The sequence below is a fragment of the Camelus dromedarius genome, chromosome 24 (assembly GCF_036321535.1).
Source record: "Camelus dromedarius isolate mCamDro1 chromosome 24, mCamDro1.pat, whole genome shotgun sequence".
In the NCBI taxonomy this organism is placed as follows: Eukaryota; Metazoa; Chordata; class Mammalia; order Artiodactyla; family Camelidae; genus Camelus; species Camelus dromedarius.
In genome coordinates, this window is record NC_087459.1 from 16,038,699 (window position 1) to 16,057,481 (window position 18,783).

General features: G+C 43.4%; 1 protein-coding gene across 4 annotated transcripts in view; it reads left to right on the forward strand.

Moving 5' to 3' along the window:
- Positions 1 to 18,543, forward strand: part of ACSM1 (acyl-CoA synthetase medium chain family member 1) — a 30,561-nt gene extending 12,018 nt beyond the window's left edge. For all 4 annotated transcript variants that reach the window (XM_010982569.3, XM_010982570.3, XM_064478487.1 and 1 more), the window contains 11 exons: positions 2,383 to 2,590; positions 4,101 to 4,241; positions 5,259 to 5,418; positions 7,858 to 7,937; positions 10,230 to 10,353; positions 12,566 to 12,646; positions 12,854 to 12,955; positions 14,407 to 14,534; positions 15,615 to 15,714; positions 16,612 to 16,731; positions 18,206 to 18,543. In XM_010982569.3, the coding sequence (XP_010980871.3) occupies positions 2,383 to 2,590; positions 4,101 to 4,241; positions 5,259 to 5,418; positions 7,858 to 7,937; positions 10,230 to 10,353; positions 12,566 to 12,646; positions 12,854 to 12,955; positions 14,407 to 14,534; positions 15,615 to 15,714; positions 16,612 to 16,731; positions 18,206 to 18,292 (1,331 nt within the window). In that variant the 3' untranslated portion in view covers positions 18,293 to 18,543. The remainder of the gene's footprint in view (positions 1 to 2,382; positions 2,591 to 4,100; positions 4,242 to 5,258; positions 5,419 to 7,857; positions 7,938 to 10,229; positions 10,354 to 12,565; positions 12,647 to 12,853; positions 12,956 to 14,406; positions 14,535 to 15,614; positions 15,715 to 16,611; positions 16,732 to 18,205) is intronic.
- The last annotated feature ends 240 nt before the right edge of the window (positions 18,544 to 18,783 follow it).

The window sequence follows — 18,783 nt, forward strand, 5'->3', positions numbered from 1 at the left end:
GGCATACATTCAAAGGGAACTCTAACTTGAAAAGACACATGCACCCCAATGTTCATAGCAGCGCTATTTAAAATAGCCAAGACATGGAAGCAACCTAAATGTCTATTGAAAGATGACTGGATAAAGAAATTGTGGTATATACACAATGGAATACTACTCAGCCATAAAAAAAGAATAAAATAATGCCATTTGCAGCAACACGGATGGACCTGGAGATCATCCTACTAGGTGAAATAAGCCAGAAAGAAAAAGAAGGATGCCATATGATATCACATATATGTGGAATCCTAAAAAAAAAAAAAAAAAAAAAAAAAAAAAAGAAGAAGAAGACATGAGTGAACTTATTTACAAAACAGTGACACACTCACAGACATAGAAAACAGACTTATGGTTACCAGAGGGAAAGAGAGTGAGGAGGGACCAGCTGGGAGTTCGGGATTTGTAGATACTACTATATATAAAATAGATTAACAAAAAGTCCTACTGTATAGCACAGAAAACTCTATTCAATACCTCTTAATGGCCTATAATGGAAAATAATATGAAAATGAATCACTATGCTGTCGACCAGAAATTAACACAACATTGTAAATTGACTTCAATAAAAGTTTAAAAATATAGTTACCTAATATGCATTCATAATCAAAATTCCTCATTGGCCCAATGATGTCCTTTATAACATTTTTCTGTTTGAATCAAAAATCCAATTGAGAATCATGCATTGCATTTAGTAGTCCTTTAATCTAGGATGTGTGTCTAGCCTTTTCTACATGAGAATGACATTTTTGCCTTGTCTGGGCCAGTTGCTTTGCAGAAGGTGCCTCAAAATTCGCATTTCTGACCCTTTATTCATGATTACATTCAGGTAAACATTTTTAGCACAAGTACTAGAAGGGTAACATTTCGTCTTTCCCAGTGCATCACATCAGGGATATATGATGTTTGTTTGTCCCAGCATCTGTGATGCTATTTTATCCCTTTAGAAAGGTTGTATCCACCTTGGTAAAGGCACCCCTTTGTAGTTAGTAACAAATCTGTCATGTAATATTTATGAGGCTCCGTGAATATCCTGTTCCCCAGCTGTCTTTCCCTTTATGGTTTGAGAATCCGTTGATGAATCTTGACTGAACTGAATATTATAATTGTAGTTTTATATGAGAACTTTCCATTTATATCATTCCCTCCACACTTACTAGTTGGCATTCTTCTGTAGATAAGTAGATAGATGGCTTATCTATCTACTGATCTATGTAATCACTATGGGATTCATGGATTCTTTTTTTTTTTAATTACTTCAGTTGTTCTATCATGCATGTTCATACAACAATCTGTCATGCTCTTGCACATATAGTCTCTCTCATCTTCTCTCCCAAATAGTTGTCAAGGTCATATGGAATCAAGAATTAATAGCAATGGTAGAGGGAGTATAGAGGTCCATGTCACTCAGAGAGTTAATAGATGGCCCATGAGAAATCCAAGACCTGATCTGCGACCCCTGGGATAAGAAGAATTGAAAAGTTAATAGAGGCAAAAGAATGAAATCCCAAGAATGGGCATAGCACATGGAAATGCTTAGAGTCAGGAGTAGCCTATATGAAGAATGGACATTTTGAAATAGAGAACAGAATTGTGCGTGGAAAAGGTCGAGAGTGGGCAGTGCCCTTGATGTCAAGATGGGGAGTGTGGTGTTTTTCTGGAGAGGGGGCACAGGTGTTAGCAAGGGGAAGAAATGTGGAGGGGAAAAAGTCACTGCTCCGTGGAACTTAAGCAGGTAATAATTTGGAAGGTGGGCAGTAGAAAGATTCAGGACAGGGCATCTGCTGGAGAGAGTAGAATGCAGCAGGGGCACCCAGATACCTGAACTCATTGTTGGTGATGGAAGATGGAAGGGAAGGTAGAAAAGTTCAAAGGACAACGTAGTTTACTTTGGGAATGAAGAATGAAGGAAAGAGGAAATTCAAGATGATACAAGGGACTGACAGAGAAGGTAAGTGAGAGGAGAAAAATGGGGGCAGGGATGTAGCTAGTCCTTGGGTCGAGGACACCATTTTGCTTGCATCTTTCCCAGATCCTGTGTAAAGTTGTATGAAGTAGGATTCACCTGTCTAGTGGCTAGATCCATCTAGAGTAGAAAAGGCTAGGGCAGGATTTTCACATTTCAACGTGCATAGGAATCACTTGGAGATGTCGTTAAAATACAGATTCTGATTCAGTAGGTTTGGGGTGGGGTGTGAAATTCTGCGTCCTACGCGGTGCTGATGCTGCTGGTCTGTGGACCACACTTTGCATAGCAAGAGGTTAGGGAATTTCTATGCAGATAAACCAGGTCTGAAGCCCAAGGTTGTGACAGAGAAACCTAAAGAACTTCTTTCTCATCCTTAGGGATCATCTTCATGCCAGGGACCACCCAGATGAAGGCCAAAGATATTGTCTACCGACTACAAGCCTCTAAAGCTAAGGGCATCGTGACCACGGATACGCTTGCTCCAGTGGTGGATTCTCTGGCCTCTGAGTATCCTGGTCTGAAAACCAAGCTCCTGGTGTCCGACCAGAGCTGTAAAGGGTGGCTGGACTTCCGATCATTGATTAAGTGAGTTTCTGGTCTCATGAATGTGTTTTCTGAGGACTAGCAGAAGGCTATTCAGTCCCAAGTGCTGGTAGACAAGCAGCCAGTGGGAGGAAGCTGACCAGGTCTAAAGCCTAAAACCTCTTCCGAGCTACATTACTGACCCTGGACTAGTTCCTTATCCTCTCTTGGCTGTGAATGTTTTATCTGTAAAATCAGGAAATTGAATTTCCATGCCTCTCTCACTAAAATATAATCTGCCCCTGTGCAAAGGAGATGTGTGAAGTCAGAGGGTTGTAGTGTTGCATCTTCTTTGTAGGTGGGGAATCTGAAATATCATTCTTTATTAAAAAATATGTGAAGAAGATGAATTTTCAAGGTGAAGTGAGATTGAGGGAAAAATTGAGGCTGTGGGAGCCTCAGGCAGCTTTGGGAGCAAACACTTCCCATCTCCTAGGAGGGTGGGTGCCTCTAGGGACAACTTGAAGGAAGCTAAGGAAGTGTCGGTGGTAAGAAAGACCCTCTCCACCTCCAAAACTCTGATTCTGCAAGCCTTCAGTCATTTTTCAAGTCACACACAAACCATGCTGGATTTGTTTTCTTGAAGTAACTCCTCAGTTTTTAAAGCTCTCTAAGGCAAATATTACAGTGAAATCATATCTTATGCTAGATTCTAAAGTCAGAGAATTAAATCAAAGTAGCTTAAATAAAGAATACTCATTAAAACTCCCCTAAATTGCCTAGAGTCAATATGGTATCATATCTCAGCAAGAACCAGTGTTTCCTCTAGCACTGATATTATTTGCAGTCGCTCTGACTGAAGACAAAGGAAGCTTGCATTTAGAGAGACTCAGTCCAGGAGAAGCTCCCAAGAATCAAGGCAGACTGAGGAAACTACAAATTCTATCTGTCATCTCCAGCCCATGCCAGGGCAGATGTACGTATTTCTTTCACTCTCATTCTCCGTAGCTTTCTCTTCCCCACCTCGCTCACCAAACTTATGGGGTTAAATTCCTGTAAATCTAGTTTGTGTAAAAAAACAAGTTTAGCAGTGTGACTAAAAACATAGTGTATGGGTCAGACTGTCTGAGTTTGAATCCTGGCTCTGCAACTTGCTGGCTATATATCTTTAGGTAAGTTACCTAACCTCTCTGAACCTCAGTTTCCTTATCTGTAAAATGGACATAAGAGCAGTACTCACCTCTTAGGGTTGCTCTGAAGATTGAATGAGTTCTTATTAGTAAATCATTTAGGGTGTTGTCTGGAAACATAGTAAATGCTATTGTAATGTTTGTTAAATTAAAAAATAATCCACCATATTTTCCCCATTTTAAAATGAAGAAATATCAGTCCACTGATCCAGGTCACCTATAAACTTTGTTTGATGACTAATACTAGGAGTTTTTCCTCCAGTATTGCAAACCTCAATTTTCTCCAAGTCTTTTCCAAGTTTCATATTGTTTCTTTTGCTTCGCCAGAGGATGGAAAAACAGGAAACATGACTTCTCTCCTCTTGTATTGAATCCCTTTGCAGATCAGCATCTCCAGATCACGTTTGTATTAAGTCAAAGACCCTGGACCCAATGGCTGTCTTCTTCACCAGTGGGACCTCAGGCCTCCCCAAGATGACAAAACACAGCCATGGACTTGCTTTACGATCCTTCTTACCTTCCTGGTAGGAAAGAGGGTACCAGCTTAGAGGCTGGCACTCAGATCTGGGGTGGAGTGTGTTTGTGTATGTGCTGGAAAAGGAACTCTAAATGGAAATGACCCCATCCTGTTTCTCCTTTCTGATCTCTTTGGCTCAGACCCCTGATGGCGTGAGAGACGTAGGCTAGGTCTAAGTGTTTGCTGACAGGCACTTGAATGACAAAGGAGGCACATTTGGGTCCCGCCTGAGCACCTGCACAGGAGGTGTGGAGGAAATGTGGGATCTGCAAACCACAGAAACCACAGACCATTGTGTGTTTCAGGGTTTGGTGGGGAAAGATAAAATGTTTCAGCAATGTGACCTGCAGTGACAGGTCCTCTCCTCTCCTCAACTGTGAACAAATCAGGCTTGGCGTTTCCCCAGTCATGAGCTGTTAGGAAACTGGAACCAAGCCACACCAAGCTGCTGCCCCAGCCTAGAGCAAACCTAGAGGCTGAAGCTGTAGCCATCATGGTTTCCCAAGAAAAAAACGTTGTTTATGTGCTCCTGCCCTTGAGACTTGTTGCAAAATTTCTAACATGCTGTTACTCTGGGACCTGTAGCAACAGGCTCAACCCTGGGAAAGTATCCCACTATTTGAACCCAGGTCTGTGCAGAAGCTGTGATAACCCTTCATTTGATTATTTGGTTTTAGACGAAGTTGTATAGGCTTGTTCCTCACAGGGCCCTGGTTCAAACCGACTTTCGATGTTTTTAAAAAAATATATTGCTGACACCTGGTTTACATATAAAAGAAAGAAAGCAATTTTAAACCAAAGTCTTATCCCTTCTCCCCTTCCCCCAACTAATAATATTCAAACCAGACCAAGTTCTATATATTTTTAACTTATTAATTAGACCAGGGAGCAGAGAAGGCTTTTTGTAGACAGTATTTATGCTAATGATAACAACTGAGTGGCAAAACCCTGGAGGAATGGGGCTGGAGAGAAGGGCATTTGTGTAGCCAGAATAGCATCTGAGGCCACTGTATTTTGGAGTTAGCAGGCAATTTCTGAAGCTGAAGACGTCTGATGTCTTCTGGTGCCCGACAGACACAGGCTGGATTATGTCTATGCTGGGGTCTCTGCTTGAACCATGGACAGCAGGGTCTACAGTCTTTGTCCATCATCTGAGCCCGTTTGACCCCAAGAACATGATACAGGTAAGAAGACTAACCTTTTAATATCAACAAACTCCAGGAAGAAACTCATTTTCAAGTTCAAAAGCTAGATCCAGCTGAGAAAGATTTTATTTAGCAAAGAAGTGTATTAGCATAATATAACTCTAGTTCTGGGTTTCCCAAATTGTGAAGCACTGAATCAGTCATTGTTACCAGAATTACATCAAGATGCAACCTTGAAGAAAATACATATTCCCATCCAAGTACAAGCCAGGCCCAAGCCTGCTTAGCTTCAGAGATCAGACAAGATCGGGAGCATTCAGGGTGGTATGGCCATAGACAAGAAAGCACATATTCCAGACCTTTCCTCAGACCTATGGATTGGACTTGGTGGACTCAGGAACTGGAATATATGTTTTAAGAAGTTAAAGCAACCAGAACAAGCTCAGGTCTTCTGGATTCTGGACCCTGGCTCTAGAAGGGCCAGGGAGCTCATTTTCATGTGTGTATGTGTGTGTGTGTGTGGTTACTTAATCTAATGATGTGATTAGAAACAGAGCCTTTGCAAAATGACAGCTCTAGCTTCTTATCCCACGTTTTAACATTTATTAGTGGTTTAAACTTACCATTCTGAGCTTCAGTTTTCCTTATTAGTAAAACGGGAGTTTTAATGGTTACAACCTCTACAAATTGTTGGGAATATTAATGAGATGATACAGGAAAAGTGTGTGCAGTTTTCAGCCCTGAAACTGGAACACAGACAACACAGTAAGTGTTAGCAGTTGCTGTTATGCACACAGCATGCTAAGTGAGGTCACCCTCATGAACTCCTGCAAAGTATTTTTCTTCACCTGAGAATTGTGTCTTTGTGTCTCCACTCACTCCTTTGCTTTCCATCTCAGAGGCAGACCTGCCCCTTCGCCTCTCAAAGTCCAACTCCCTCCTGACAATTGATGGGGATCGTGTTCTTTCCCTGCCCTTCTGTTTGGAGACCCTTTCTATTAATCTTTAATCCATTAAACCTTCTCTCCTGTATTTTCAATCTCTCCCTTTTCATTAACTCCACTCCCTCAAGCCATAAACACATCCAAATTCCCCATCCTAAAAATACCTTGTCTTCACTCCGGTACAAATTGGACCAACCCCGTCTTTCCTCCCTTAATATCAAATTTCTCCATAGAACATTTTCAACCCACCACAGCCACCTCCTCTTCACCCAGCTTACTCCTGAACACTGTCATCCTCCAAGGGTCTACCATCAACCTCCCTTCCCTTCCAAACATTTCTTTCACTTCTATTTCTCCAGGAGGCACATCTGTTCAGGTGGCTCTCAAAACTGTACCCTGAGTCTACCAGACTAATTCTCCCATGTTTGTCTGCTGGTTGGTTATGTCCGTCTGACCGTCCCTCCAACACCTGAGACTGCACCTCTCATTTCTCATTCCCTGCCCTGATATTAATATCTGCCTCTCCATCATTTTCTGCTCACATCCTGTCAGCCCCAGAAGCATAAAGCTGCAGGAACAACACGGACTCCACCTTTCCCCTCCCTCCACCAGGTCTAATTCTCCTTCCCCTTCAAGGGATCTTCCAAAAGGCTCAGTGTGTTTTAAGCTTGAATTATTTCATAGTATTAATTCTACAAATCTACCAAAACCCCAGCATTTGAAAGTTTAATGATTCTGATTTATTTCCTACTTGTTATTTTTATGAATGTTTTGCAATAAACTTTTTTTAATTGAAGTACAGTCGGTTACAATGTGTCAGTTTCTGGTGAACAGCACAATGTCCCAGTCATGCATATACATACATGCATTTGTTTTCATATTCTTTTTCATTAAAGGCCATTGCAAGATATTGAATATAGTTCCCTGTGCTATACAGAAGAAACTTGGTTTTTTTAAAATCTATTTTTATATATAGTGGCTAACATCTGCAGATCTCAAACTCCCAAATTTATCCCTTCCCACCCCTTTTCCCCGGTAACCGTAAGATTGTTTACTATGAATCTGTTTCTGTTTTATAGATGAGTTCATTAGTACCCTTTTTTTATTTTATTTTTTTAGATTCCACATATGAGTAATAGCATATGGTATTTTCCCTTCTCTTTCTGGCTTACTTTTAAACAATAATGTAATAAACTTTTAAATTTACTTAGTTTCAGTCTCTCTTATTGAAGATGGGAGATAGTGACTGGTAAGAATGGTAAATTAAAAATTTACTATTTAGATTCACAAAACAAAACTTCCTCTCCATTTCTTCTCTGCCCACCCCCTCAACTTAGACTTTCTTGCTTCTCTCCTAACAGTACCTGACACATGCTGTGTACAAAATTCATGCTCAATTTAGGAACACTGAAGAAATTAACAAATGAATAAATGGGCTCTCCTAGAGGGGAGATCAGAACTAAAGTGTTAATAATAGATTGATATTTTAAATCTTAACTGTAAAACTAAAATTTCTTCTCTTCTCACTTTCTAGACATTTTTCAAATACCCCATTACCTACTGCCTTGCTGCACCCTCTGTGTTTCGAATGATTCTGCAGCAGAATCCCACCAGGTATGGTAGAAGGGGCTGTGGCTGATAACAACAATCTGTGAGTAGGACTTTAAGGAATCTGACTGTTTTGAACTCTGGTTCTTTGAGGATTGTGTGTGTGTGTGTGTGTGTGTGTGTGTGTGTGTGTGTGTGTGTGGAATGGGGAGGGTGGGTAAATGTTGGTGGTGATAATTAGCAGCCATTCTAATTATTTCATTAAGCAGGGCTCAAAGAACCAAATGAAACACTCAGTGAGCCTTGTATCACTGTGGTTTTTTCTTTTCAAAACATTTTTGTTGTGAGATAAACATACAGAAAAATAGGTAAGATTTACGTTTACAGATTAATGAATTGTTGAAAATAAACACCTATGTAAACACTCACCCAGGTCACCAAAATAGAACACTGTCAGTGCCCCAGAGACCTCCTCATGCCTCTCCATCTCCCCTAAAGGATTTCACTATCTTGACTTTTATGGTGTTCATTTCCTTGCTTTTCCTCATAGTTTACCTCCTAAGGAAATATCCTTAAACAAATTACTCCATTTTATTTGCTTTTGAACTTTATGTAATCATACATTATTCTATCACATCTGGTTTCTTTTTTTCAACATGTTTCTCAGATATGTCTGTGTTGTTACATAATGCTGGAGTTAATCTTCATTACTGTGTAATATTCCATTTTATGAAAATACCATATTTTTAATCAGTTCTATCATTAATGGACATTTGGATAGCTCTCAGTTCGAGGCTACTGAAAATTAATGCTGCATCGAATTCTTGCACATGTACCTTGATGCACCAGCACACATTTCTGTAGAGCTTTTCTGGCAGAGGAATTTCTAGGTCACAGTGACATTGTACCTTACCACTCTATTTTCCAAAGTATTAAACCAATTTAGGCTCCCGCGAGCAGGGTAGGAGGATTCCCACTGTTCCACATCCTTAGCAATATTTGTTGTCAGAGTTTTTAGTTTTTGCCAATCTGACGGATGCATAGTAACCTTTTTTTTTTTTGCATTTCCCCATGTTTGTGGATTAATTTTTAATTAACCTCAAATCTGTTCTTTGAACTTTATGGTCATTTATCAGTCCTTTAGAGACTTTGCAATTGAAGTGACTGCTTCAAAAACCAGAGATAACATGGCTTAGGCATAAGAGTTAAAATATCAAGGAGTTCAACAACTTATGAAGATTACTCAGAAATATACAGCTTGATTTTATTCATGAGCCAGCAGTCTGGCTGGAGCATGTTTCCATCTGCCTTTCAAAGCTCATATTATAGTCACTTTCTGCAGCATTCTTGAGATGATGACTTCATCCAAACCCAGTAAAAATCCAGCCAGGGCATAACTGTGGACTCCATCAGAAGACTCTGCCCATGTTTTGCACTTTGGATAAAGTTCAGGAAGAATAAGGAATATACCCTGCATGAAACTAGCCCTCCTGTCCATCACTCCTGGCTCTGTATGTACCAGGAGAGCGTTACAAGGGTGGAAAGGTAAACCAGATGTCTGCCACCTCCCTCAGCCCAAAGAGCTGGCCCAGCTCAGCTTTGTGCCAGCTGGTACTCAGACTTCAGTCACTTCTTCTCTTCCTATTTCTTTCAAGGAATCCATCATTATTTTGTGCTTGCTTTTGTATTATTTATGGGGAAATGGATGAGAGAATTTACACCACATAGTGTACCTAGAAAACTACTGCAGATGCTCACAGCAGACTTTTCTGTTCTCTACAAAATTCCTTCTCCCAAGGATGTTACCTGTGGTCTTTCTCTTTTCTTACACTTAGCCCAATTGTCTTTGATATCCTGAGCGACTCGTTTCCAACCTCTAACTTGTGTTTTCTGCTCAGAAACACAGAATTCCTTCAGTTCACATAACGCCACGCTCCACAGAAGGCAGTGTAGGTCTGTTACCGTCCTAGCACATCCTCAGGGTCTTGTCCCTCAGCCCTTATGGTTTATAAAAGCATCTCTCTTGGCCACAGAGAATGCTTCCCTAAGATGAATTCTAAGCACATTTTTCTCCCTGTAGTTACATCAACACCCACATTTAATCCTGATCTCCCTGGCTTAACCCATTAGCCTCACTACCACCACCTACCCCCACCAGAAGAGTTAACAGAGACTGGCAGGAAGTGAGTGACTTCCATGTGGACTTGACCATCTGTAAAATGCCCAGAAGGCAAATAAGAAATTGAAGAGGCAGAAGGATGAATGATCCAGATGATAATTGCTCTCAACACCCTAGGCCTGGGGCAGAGCATCCAAGCTTCACCTGAACTTCTGTTGACACATTGCCTCCGCCCTTAGCCTCAGGTTCCCCACCCTGGAGCACTGTTGCGCTGGGGGAGAGGCCCTGCTGCCCGAGGAACAAGAACAGTGGAGGAAACAGACAGGGATTCTGCTCTACCAGGCCTACGGACAGTCAGAAACGGTAGGTGAGCGGTCCCTTCTGAGCCAGTCAGGATGTTCTTAGCATGAGGCCAGCAGATGATCTGAATCGTGCCATGAGTGTGTGCAGTGCCCACCCCACCTCCCCGTGTGCATGGATAGCATTGCTCAAAGCCAATAAGAGGATCCAGAGCTCTAGGTTAATTTGTCCCAAATAAATTTGCCAAAAGACAATTCACAGCTCATCAACTTGTCAAGAAACCAACATGCTAAGAACTATTGGACAAAAACTTAAAAAGGAGCCTAAGCACATGGTGCCACTGTACCTGCGATCATTCGTCTAAGGAAGCAAAGGAGGGGCAGTGGGATAGAAGGCACTCTCCAGTAACATGGAGGCCACCAACACAAGTCCTGTCGACTTCACCACCCCTTCCTAGGCAGAAACCACAGAGGCAGGCAGGAGCGGGCCCCAGGAGCTCATTAGTTCATTTCTGGGTGTTTATGAGGACAGCACACAGGTCTGATTGTGAGACACTAGGAGGAGCATGGACCTTCTGTATACACCACAGCCCGCACCCCAGCACACACACAGTGTGATCCCAAAGAGGGTCACTGAGCAGTCAGGTGGGCAGGGCATTCAGAGGATCATACATGTCTTCAGCCTCACGGACTTCATCCATGATCCAGTATCTCTCTTCCAACACATTCTCAATCCATTTCCGATGCTGCACAGAGTCACCTTCCTCCACCTCCCCATCATCCCTTCAGCTGACAGAGGGATGACTGCCATCTCAGGACCTGCGGCAAAATAGCTGTTTTAGTCTCAATGCACATACTTGTCTGACACTTTTTTGCCAAAACTTTTTTTAATAATCAATTAATCAGTTAATGGGTCTGCTTCCAGGCCTGAGAGATGCTACGACTCTCGGCCTGTCCTTGCTGGCTCACGCTTTGTATTTGGATAAGGAGGAGGGTGAGGCGAGAACTACACTCTCCACCCATGACCTCCACCCCTTTTGCATCAGCTTTTTGTATCAACAGAATACTCCCTGACACCTGGATGGTATTTTATTTCTCCAAGCGTTTTCAGACCTATCCACTCATGTGTGCAACATTTTCCACATCCCTGCAGTGTGAGCAGTGACAGAGCAGAGGGGAAAGGGTTCAGACCCCAGTTCAAATCTCAGCCTTGCCAATTACAGGCCACACACTGTAGGCATATCCTTGGATCTTGCAGGGTCCAGATCCGCCATCTCCAAAATGGAAAGATAGTGCCCATCTTGCTGGGTTGTCATAGGGTAAATGAAAGAAAGTGTACAAAGCCCTGGCCACAGCCTTCAACCCCTCGTGCATGCTTACACTGCAGTTATGGTTGTCAGAGTTGCTTTTCGGTAGGTACTGTGTTAGATGCTGGGAGTATAGAGTGGACGGGGCAATCTCTAGTCTCTGAATACTCCTCATCTACTGAGGGAAACAGACAAGCGAAATGAAGTGGCCACAGTAGAAGTGGAGGGGGTGGATACCACAGAAAGAGACTCTCCCAACTAACTCTTCTTGGAGCCAGAATGGTAGCTAGTAGTAGCTGTTTATTGAACACGTGGTGTGTGCCTGGCATACACCTGCAAGCCCTCTAAGAGATAGACGTTGTAATGACCTCCCTTTGACAGAGGAGTAGATCAGGGAGGGTTGGTTGACACACAGCTAGTGAGTGGTAGAGTCAAGATTTAGACCTTGGCTCGTCTGAGCATAAAGCACTTAACTTTAGGAAGAAGGCTATTTTGGAGAACGGTAAAGAAGGAATACGGTTCATCGAGAAGACAAAGCGGATGAGGCAGTGCAGAGGGAGCGATCTGAACACCCTCAACACATCTCTAAGAAGTAGCTTAAGCAGCTCCAAGAAAGTGTTTGTTAAATGGACTCATGACCTCCCCCTGGCAAATGGACACGTGTCTGATGTACACTGAGCACTCCATACCCTGCATTACATGCCCACAGCCTGGGGCTCACCCTTCTGCTTCTTCTTGGCCTCTCCCACTGGACTCTGTAGCCCCAGCACGCAGCACAGGTCCAGCCCCATGTCAAGTGCAGTGCACATCTGCTGAATAGGGTCGGGTTGATGCCTTCCCGTTTCCCCACAAGGGCTCTTTGCACAGCATCAAATGACATCTGCGGGCGAGGATGCAGTGTTTGATTCTTGCTGCTTTGTGATCAACCTGGACTCTTGACCAACCCCAGTTCTCTTCTTTTGTGAACAGGGAGTAACTTGTGGCATTTTCCGGGGGATGAAGATCAAGCCAGGTTCCATGGGGAAGGCCATCCCACCCTTCGACATTCAGGTCTGGTGGTAAAGGCACTGGCAGAGAGCAGGTAGTGCTCGGCTGGGGGTGGGCCGCTGTGTGACAGCACCGGGCGTGCCTCCCAGTTGTCCTTCCTCCTCTCCTCCTACTTACTTATGTGCCACATGAATAAGCCAGGCAATGTTTGTGTGGGGCAGCAGTGCTGGGGACACCTGCAGGATGGGACTTACACGTTTCTTGCTCCAGATCATTGATGACAAGGGTAACATCCTGCCACCTGACACCGAAGGCAACCTTGGCATCAGGATCAAGCCCGTCAAGCCCTTGGGCCTCTTCATGTGCTATGAGGTGAGGACACATCACCTGCCTCCATCCAAGCCCCAAGGAGCCACGCAGGGAGCTGCGTAGGTGGTAAGGGGCTGGGCTCAACTCGGCACCCTGAGACTTCTTCCATCTTCCTTTGTTCTCTCCAACTCAATGAAACGTTCTAATTAATCTCAAAGCTCATCCTGTGTTCCCACATCCCTTTCTGTCATAACCCTTCTGGTACATAGAGATTGACTGATGGGGTAGAAAAAAGCCTGGCTTCAGAGCCCCCAGGCTAGGAATCCATTGATTTCTTGCGGTTAAGGATGCTGGCTTTGACTGGAGTCAAATCATACCATCCCACTTGCCAACAGGATGCGAACAAACCTATTAGTCTTGCTAAGCCTCCAGGGGACACTACCATCCTCACTTTAAAGAGGAAGAAATGGCAGACTGGAACCTTTATGTTTCTGTCCCATGTCAAATAAATGGCAGGTCTGTGGTTCAAAGTGATGTGTTTTGGGTTCCAAACCCTAAATGAGAAATCCAGGGATTACAGTCTCTGGATCTCGGAACATCTCTCGTGTGGAACTGACACCAGTGTTCCAGTCCGGAAGACAGGCGCTGGGGCCGGCAGCCTGGGTTTCAGCCTGGCTTTCACCAGTTACCAGCTCTGCGCCACTGAGCTGTTTTCTTATCCCTATGTGGATACAAAAGTAACATGAGAGATTCTGGTATGACGGGACGGCTCTTTATCTTGGCTGTGGTGGTAGATACACAGACCCACACATGGGATAAAATTGCCTAGAACTGAATACACTCACACACACACACACACACACACAAATGAGTACAAGTTAAAAAACAAAAAGAAAACCCGGGGAAATCTGAGTGAGACTGGTGGATGGTATCAATGTAAATATCCTGGTTGTGATATTGAACATTGTTTTTGCAAGATGTTACCATTGGGAGAAACTGGATAAAAGGTGTTAAGGATCTCTCCGTGTTATTTCTTATAACTGCATGCAAATATATGATTATCTTAAGATTAAAAGTTTAATTGAAAGTACCAGCTTTGCAGGCTTTCTGTGAGGCTCCAATGAGGTAATATTTTGGAAAGAAAATTCATTCAGCAAACATTTATTGACACCTCCCACCTGTCCAGGCACTGTATGAATGCTGAGCTTATAACAGGGAATACAATTAATGGAGTTTATGCTCCAGTGGAAATTTTATTCTACTGGAGCACCACACGAAAGTCAGGTGTTATTTTTAAAAATTGTCCTTAAAGTTGGCTTAATATTTAGTCCACTCATTGTCCAATAGCATGCCTTAAGTGCTTGCATGTAATGAAAACAGATTCAGAGATCGAATTATAAAAATTGCCCAGGTGCCAGGCAGAGCCAGAAGCAGGGTTTGAACCCACATCTGAATCCTACCTTATGTCTCTAAACTCATTGTTTCCAACAAAAGGGGTGCTATTCTCTTTGCAGAATGACCCAGTGAAGACAGAGGAAGTGGAGTGTGGGGACTTTTACAACACTGGGGACAGAGCAACTGTTGATACAGAGGGCTACTTCTTTTTCCTGGGGAGGGCGGATGATATCATCAACGCATCCGGGTAGGTGCGGCTGACCTTGTGCCGGGAGGTCCCATCCTCACCTGCCTAGTGGGATCTGGCTTCCTCAAACACTCCTTCATGCGTCGGTGATGGACTCTCAGCCTAATGCTGAACAGAGCCACGTCCATGGGGCCCTGGCCTGAGGGTACCGCTGTACCTTCCCCAAGCCCCATCACCAGAAGGATCAAGCAAACTAAAGTTCAAGAAGACCCGGAGGAGAGCCATAATAAGACATCATGCAATTTAAAGGGATTGGGAGGGAAGACTTGACTTTGGCTCCTGTTCATTGAGGGAGCTTATTCTGTATTTGTGCTCCTTTAATGAAGCGCAATATGACACAGAAAAACACACTAACAACAACAACAACAACAACAACAATAATAATAATTAAAAATGACCCTTTTTTGGAGTACTTACTATGTGACAGCACTCTCTGTGGTGCTCTATACAACCCACCCCTCAGTGCTAGAAGGTAGATGTGATTATGACCATTTTACGTAAGGAGACTGAGTCACTGACTAGTGGAAACATTTGCCAGAAGTTTCAAAGACAGTACAGAACACAGCCCAGATTTGAGCCAAGGCAGTCTGACTCCAACGCGGTTGTAACTAACCCTGACTTGGCTATTAACTAGACATAACAAGAATAACAAGTTCTTTAAGATATTTCAGAAAATTAGAGGGTTTTTTTTTTTAAACTTTTAAAACAAATGCTGATGAAGTGAGGAATAGGATGTAGGATTTGTATGAATGTTTAAGATAAAGTTTGGGACTTCCAAGAGGTTTCATGCCAGGGGAAGCTGCTTGATCCAAGCCCCCAGGCTCTGGGAGGATGACGCATTCACCCTGCTCCCCCACCTGGGCAGCGAGGTGAGAGGCCCCGGGAAGCATCTGAGCCTTGTATTTGGCAGCACGGAATTCCCATTTTAGTCCCACTGCACAGCCTTTGCATGGGCCTCTGGCTCCCCTTGACAGTTACCCTCTGTGCCAAGGAAATATGCGGCTGTCCAAAAGATGAGATTTGAGGGCCTGGGTCATCCTAGCCCTGGCATTTGCTCAGGAGGAACCACTGGTCTTGCAGGTACCGTATCGGGCCATCGGAAGTGGAGAATGCCCTGGCGGAGCACCCAGCGGTGGCTGAGTCCGCTGTGGTGAGCAGCCCGGACCCGATTCGAGGGGAGGTGAGGAGGAGGACGTGGAGGTCATCGCGCCTGGGTGTGGGACGGGGAAGGCAGATGCGGGGGAAACTTCCAGGCCACACCTAGGCAATCTTGGATCTGGCGTGGTTGGTGTGCCTGTGAACTTACACAATGTGGTCAGCAGGAGGCGCTGTGGCCTCATCTGTGACTGAAACATGATGCTTCTGATCGCTGAGGCTGATGGCATCTAGTATTGAATGAACCCTTGCTATGTGCCAGCTCATTTAACCCTCACACAACATCATGAATTAAGGACTGTTTTTATACCTTTTTAAGACAGGGAAACAGAGACATAAAGAGGTTAAATAACTTGCCTGGATCACACAGCTAGTAAGTGTGGAGTCAGATGGGAAATTGAGCGCTCGGACTACGGAGAGCATGTGTTCCTTGATTCAACAGGTGTTCATTGAACACCTGCTCTGTACAAGCGCTGTGAAATTAAATGAGGACATAAATAATATGAAAATAATCAATTACCAACATTTATTAAATGCCCACAGAACTCTGCCTACAGTAATAGTGAAAACAGAACCCTACCTAAAATAATAATAACGATAACAATCATAGGGATAAAAATACATTTAAACTAACTTCCTGTTTTATATGTATTATCTCGTGGAAGCTTGACATAAACCCGATGAGGAATGAACTTGTCCTCTCCCCATTTCACAGAGAAGGATGTTGACATTAAGTGGGGTTAAGTAATTTTCCAAGGCAAAGTATGAAAATTAGAAGTATTGGGATTTGAACCTGATCCTGTCCTTTTCCAAAGGCTCAACTCTCAATGTGTTTTTCCATTCATTTAATAAGCATTTTCTTTTTAAACTAGATAGTTGGTTGTCACTCACCCTGAGCCTCCACTCTGGTTTTGCACTGCAGGTAGTGAAGGCATTTATTGTCTTGACCCCGAAATTCCTGTCCCATGATCGAGACCAGCTCACCAAGGAGTTGCAGCAGCACGTGAAGTCAGTCACAGCCCCGTACAAGTACCCCAGGAAGGTGAGTGAGAGAAGATGGATGGGGTCCGGTCCCTGTGGGGTGGTTCTGGAAGCTCTTCTGCCTCAAGTCTCAGTGGGTGGCTGGGGTGAAGCTTAAGTAGCTAAGAGAACTCGTATGTTTCTCTGCAGAAGAAGCTTAGGGGTGTAGGGGAGCCAGCTGAATCGGATGGAACCTCTATCCTGCGCCAGAAACTCATCCATTTCTGGCGTGTCAACCTAAAGAAAAAAATCAGACCACAGCCCAAAGATATCTAAGAAGGTTATTTACAATCTTTCAAAATTTGAAAAAGAAATCCAAATCAGCAACTTCCAAACTTTTAAAGAATATTATTCACAGTAAGAAATTACAAATGTGGCAACCCGATACACATATACATACATAACAAAAATCAACAAAGTGATATTTATCGTAACAACATGCGGTGCAGTCTGATAGTTTTAATTCAACTACATTTGTTCTAAATGAAGTGTGCAACCTACAAAAATGTCCAACAATGGAGAAATGATTAAAGTACTCATGAAAGGTAATATTATTCTGTAATTTTAAATGATGATGCAAATTTTTTAACATAAAAATATCACAATAATATATTATTAAGATAAAAAGCAGGTTATGAAATTATATACATAATATTATCATGTTTGTTTAAAAAAGAAATTTGAAAGTTTGTACATACACAAAAAAGTTAATATTTCCTTCTTTTGTAATAATACGTTACTGCATTGTCTGAATGTTTACAATCAATACATACTATAAAGCTACATAGCTAATATTTACTGAGCATTTACCAGGCTCTGCTTTACATGCATGATTATTTCATTTAATCCTCTCCACAACCTCAGATGGTATAATCATGCCAGTTTACAGAGAGGAAACTGAGGCTCAGAGACTCAAAGTAAATTGGCTAAGTCTAGAGTAAATAAAAGACAGAGCTGGAACTCAAACCTGTGTGTATCTGACAATAGAGTTCATGCTTCTAACATCAGGCTGTGATGCTTTATGGAGAGTAGAATAGAGGATGTGTACCAGTTAGGAAGGGCTAGATGTTATTGTGGGTAACAAACAGTCCCCAAATTGTAGTAGATTATAACAAGGAAGATGTCTTTCTTGCTCATGTCTTTGCTCCACATCCCCTCACCCTGGGACCAGGATAAAGAGGCAGCCAGCTTGTAGATACCTACCTGAGTACGAGAAGAGATGGACAGAGAGGGTGGCCCATCTCAGTGATTCCCAACTTCTCTGTTAGAGGTGGCACATGTCACTCCTACTGACATTCCATTGGTCAAAGTACATCAGAGGACTGCATCCAACTCCAGGGGGTCAGAGGAGAATCTGACATGCACAGTGGACCCCATGAAGGCCACCACATGGTGCCAGCCTGTCTGGGGGACTGTGCCGGGGCAAAGGAGGGGAGTTGAGGGTTGACAGGAAGTGACCAGGGGACTTAGAATGGGTTTGCTTTATCCTCAACCAGGTGGAGTTTGTCCCAGTGCTGCCTAAAACCATTACTGGCAAGATTAAAAGAAGTGAACTTCGGAAGAAGGAGTTTGGTCAGATGTAATTGGCAATTAACTCAGAAGCCACTGTGTGATTTTGGCCAAGTCCCTGGCTGCTTCAATTTCCCCACGATGGTGACAGTGAGGATAGAGAGTTGACTTGTAAGAGAATTAGGAGTGCCAACCTTCAAGCATTCCTGTTCTTTTAAATTAATGTCAGTCACTACCCTTCACCTAAGTCCCCTGTTCCTTTCAGATCGCCCAAGTGAGTGCTCACATTGTGGCTGGAGGCAATAAAATACTGACATTGCATCAACAGTGACTCTGCTGTGCATTTATTCTGTGAAAGATCTGATCCTAAGCGCTGTCCCTCTCTAATTCCTGCAAACCCCATCAGAGGTTCCCCCAGGGCCTGTTTCCCCCTCCTGCTCCCAGAGGCTCTGGGTGACCCCTGACACCCACTCAATGACCGGAGCACAGAGATCTGGGAAGGGGTCATGCGGTCCCAGGGGTCTGCCCCTGCCTGGCTTGCCTCTGCCCTACTGGAGAGTGAGGC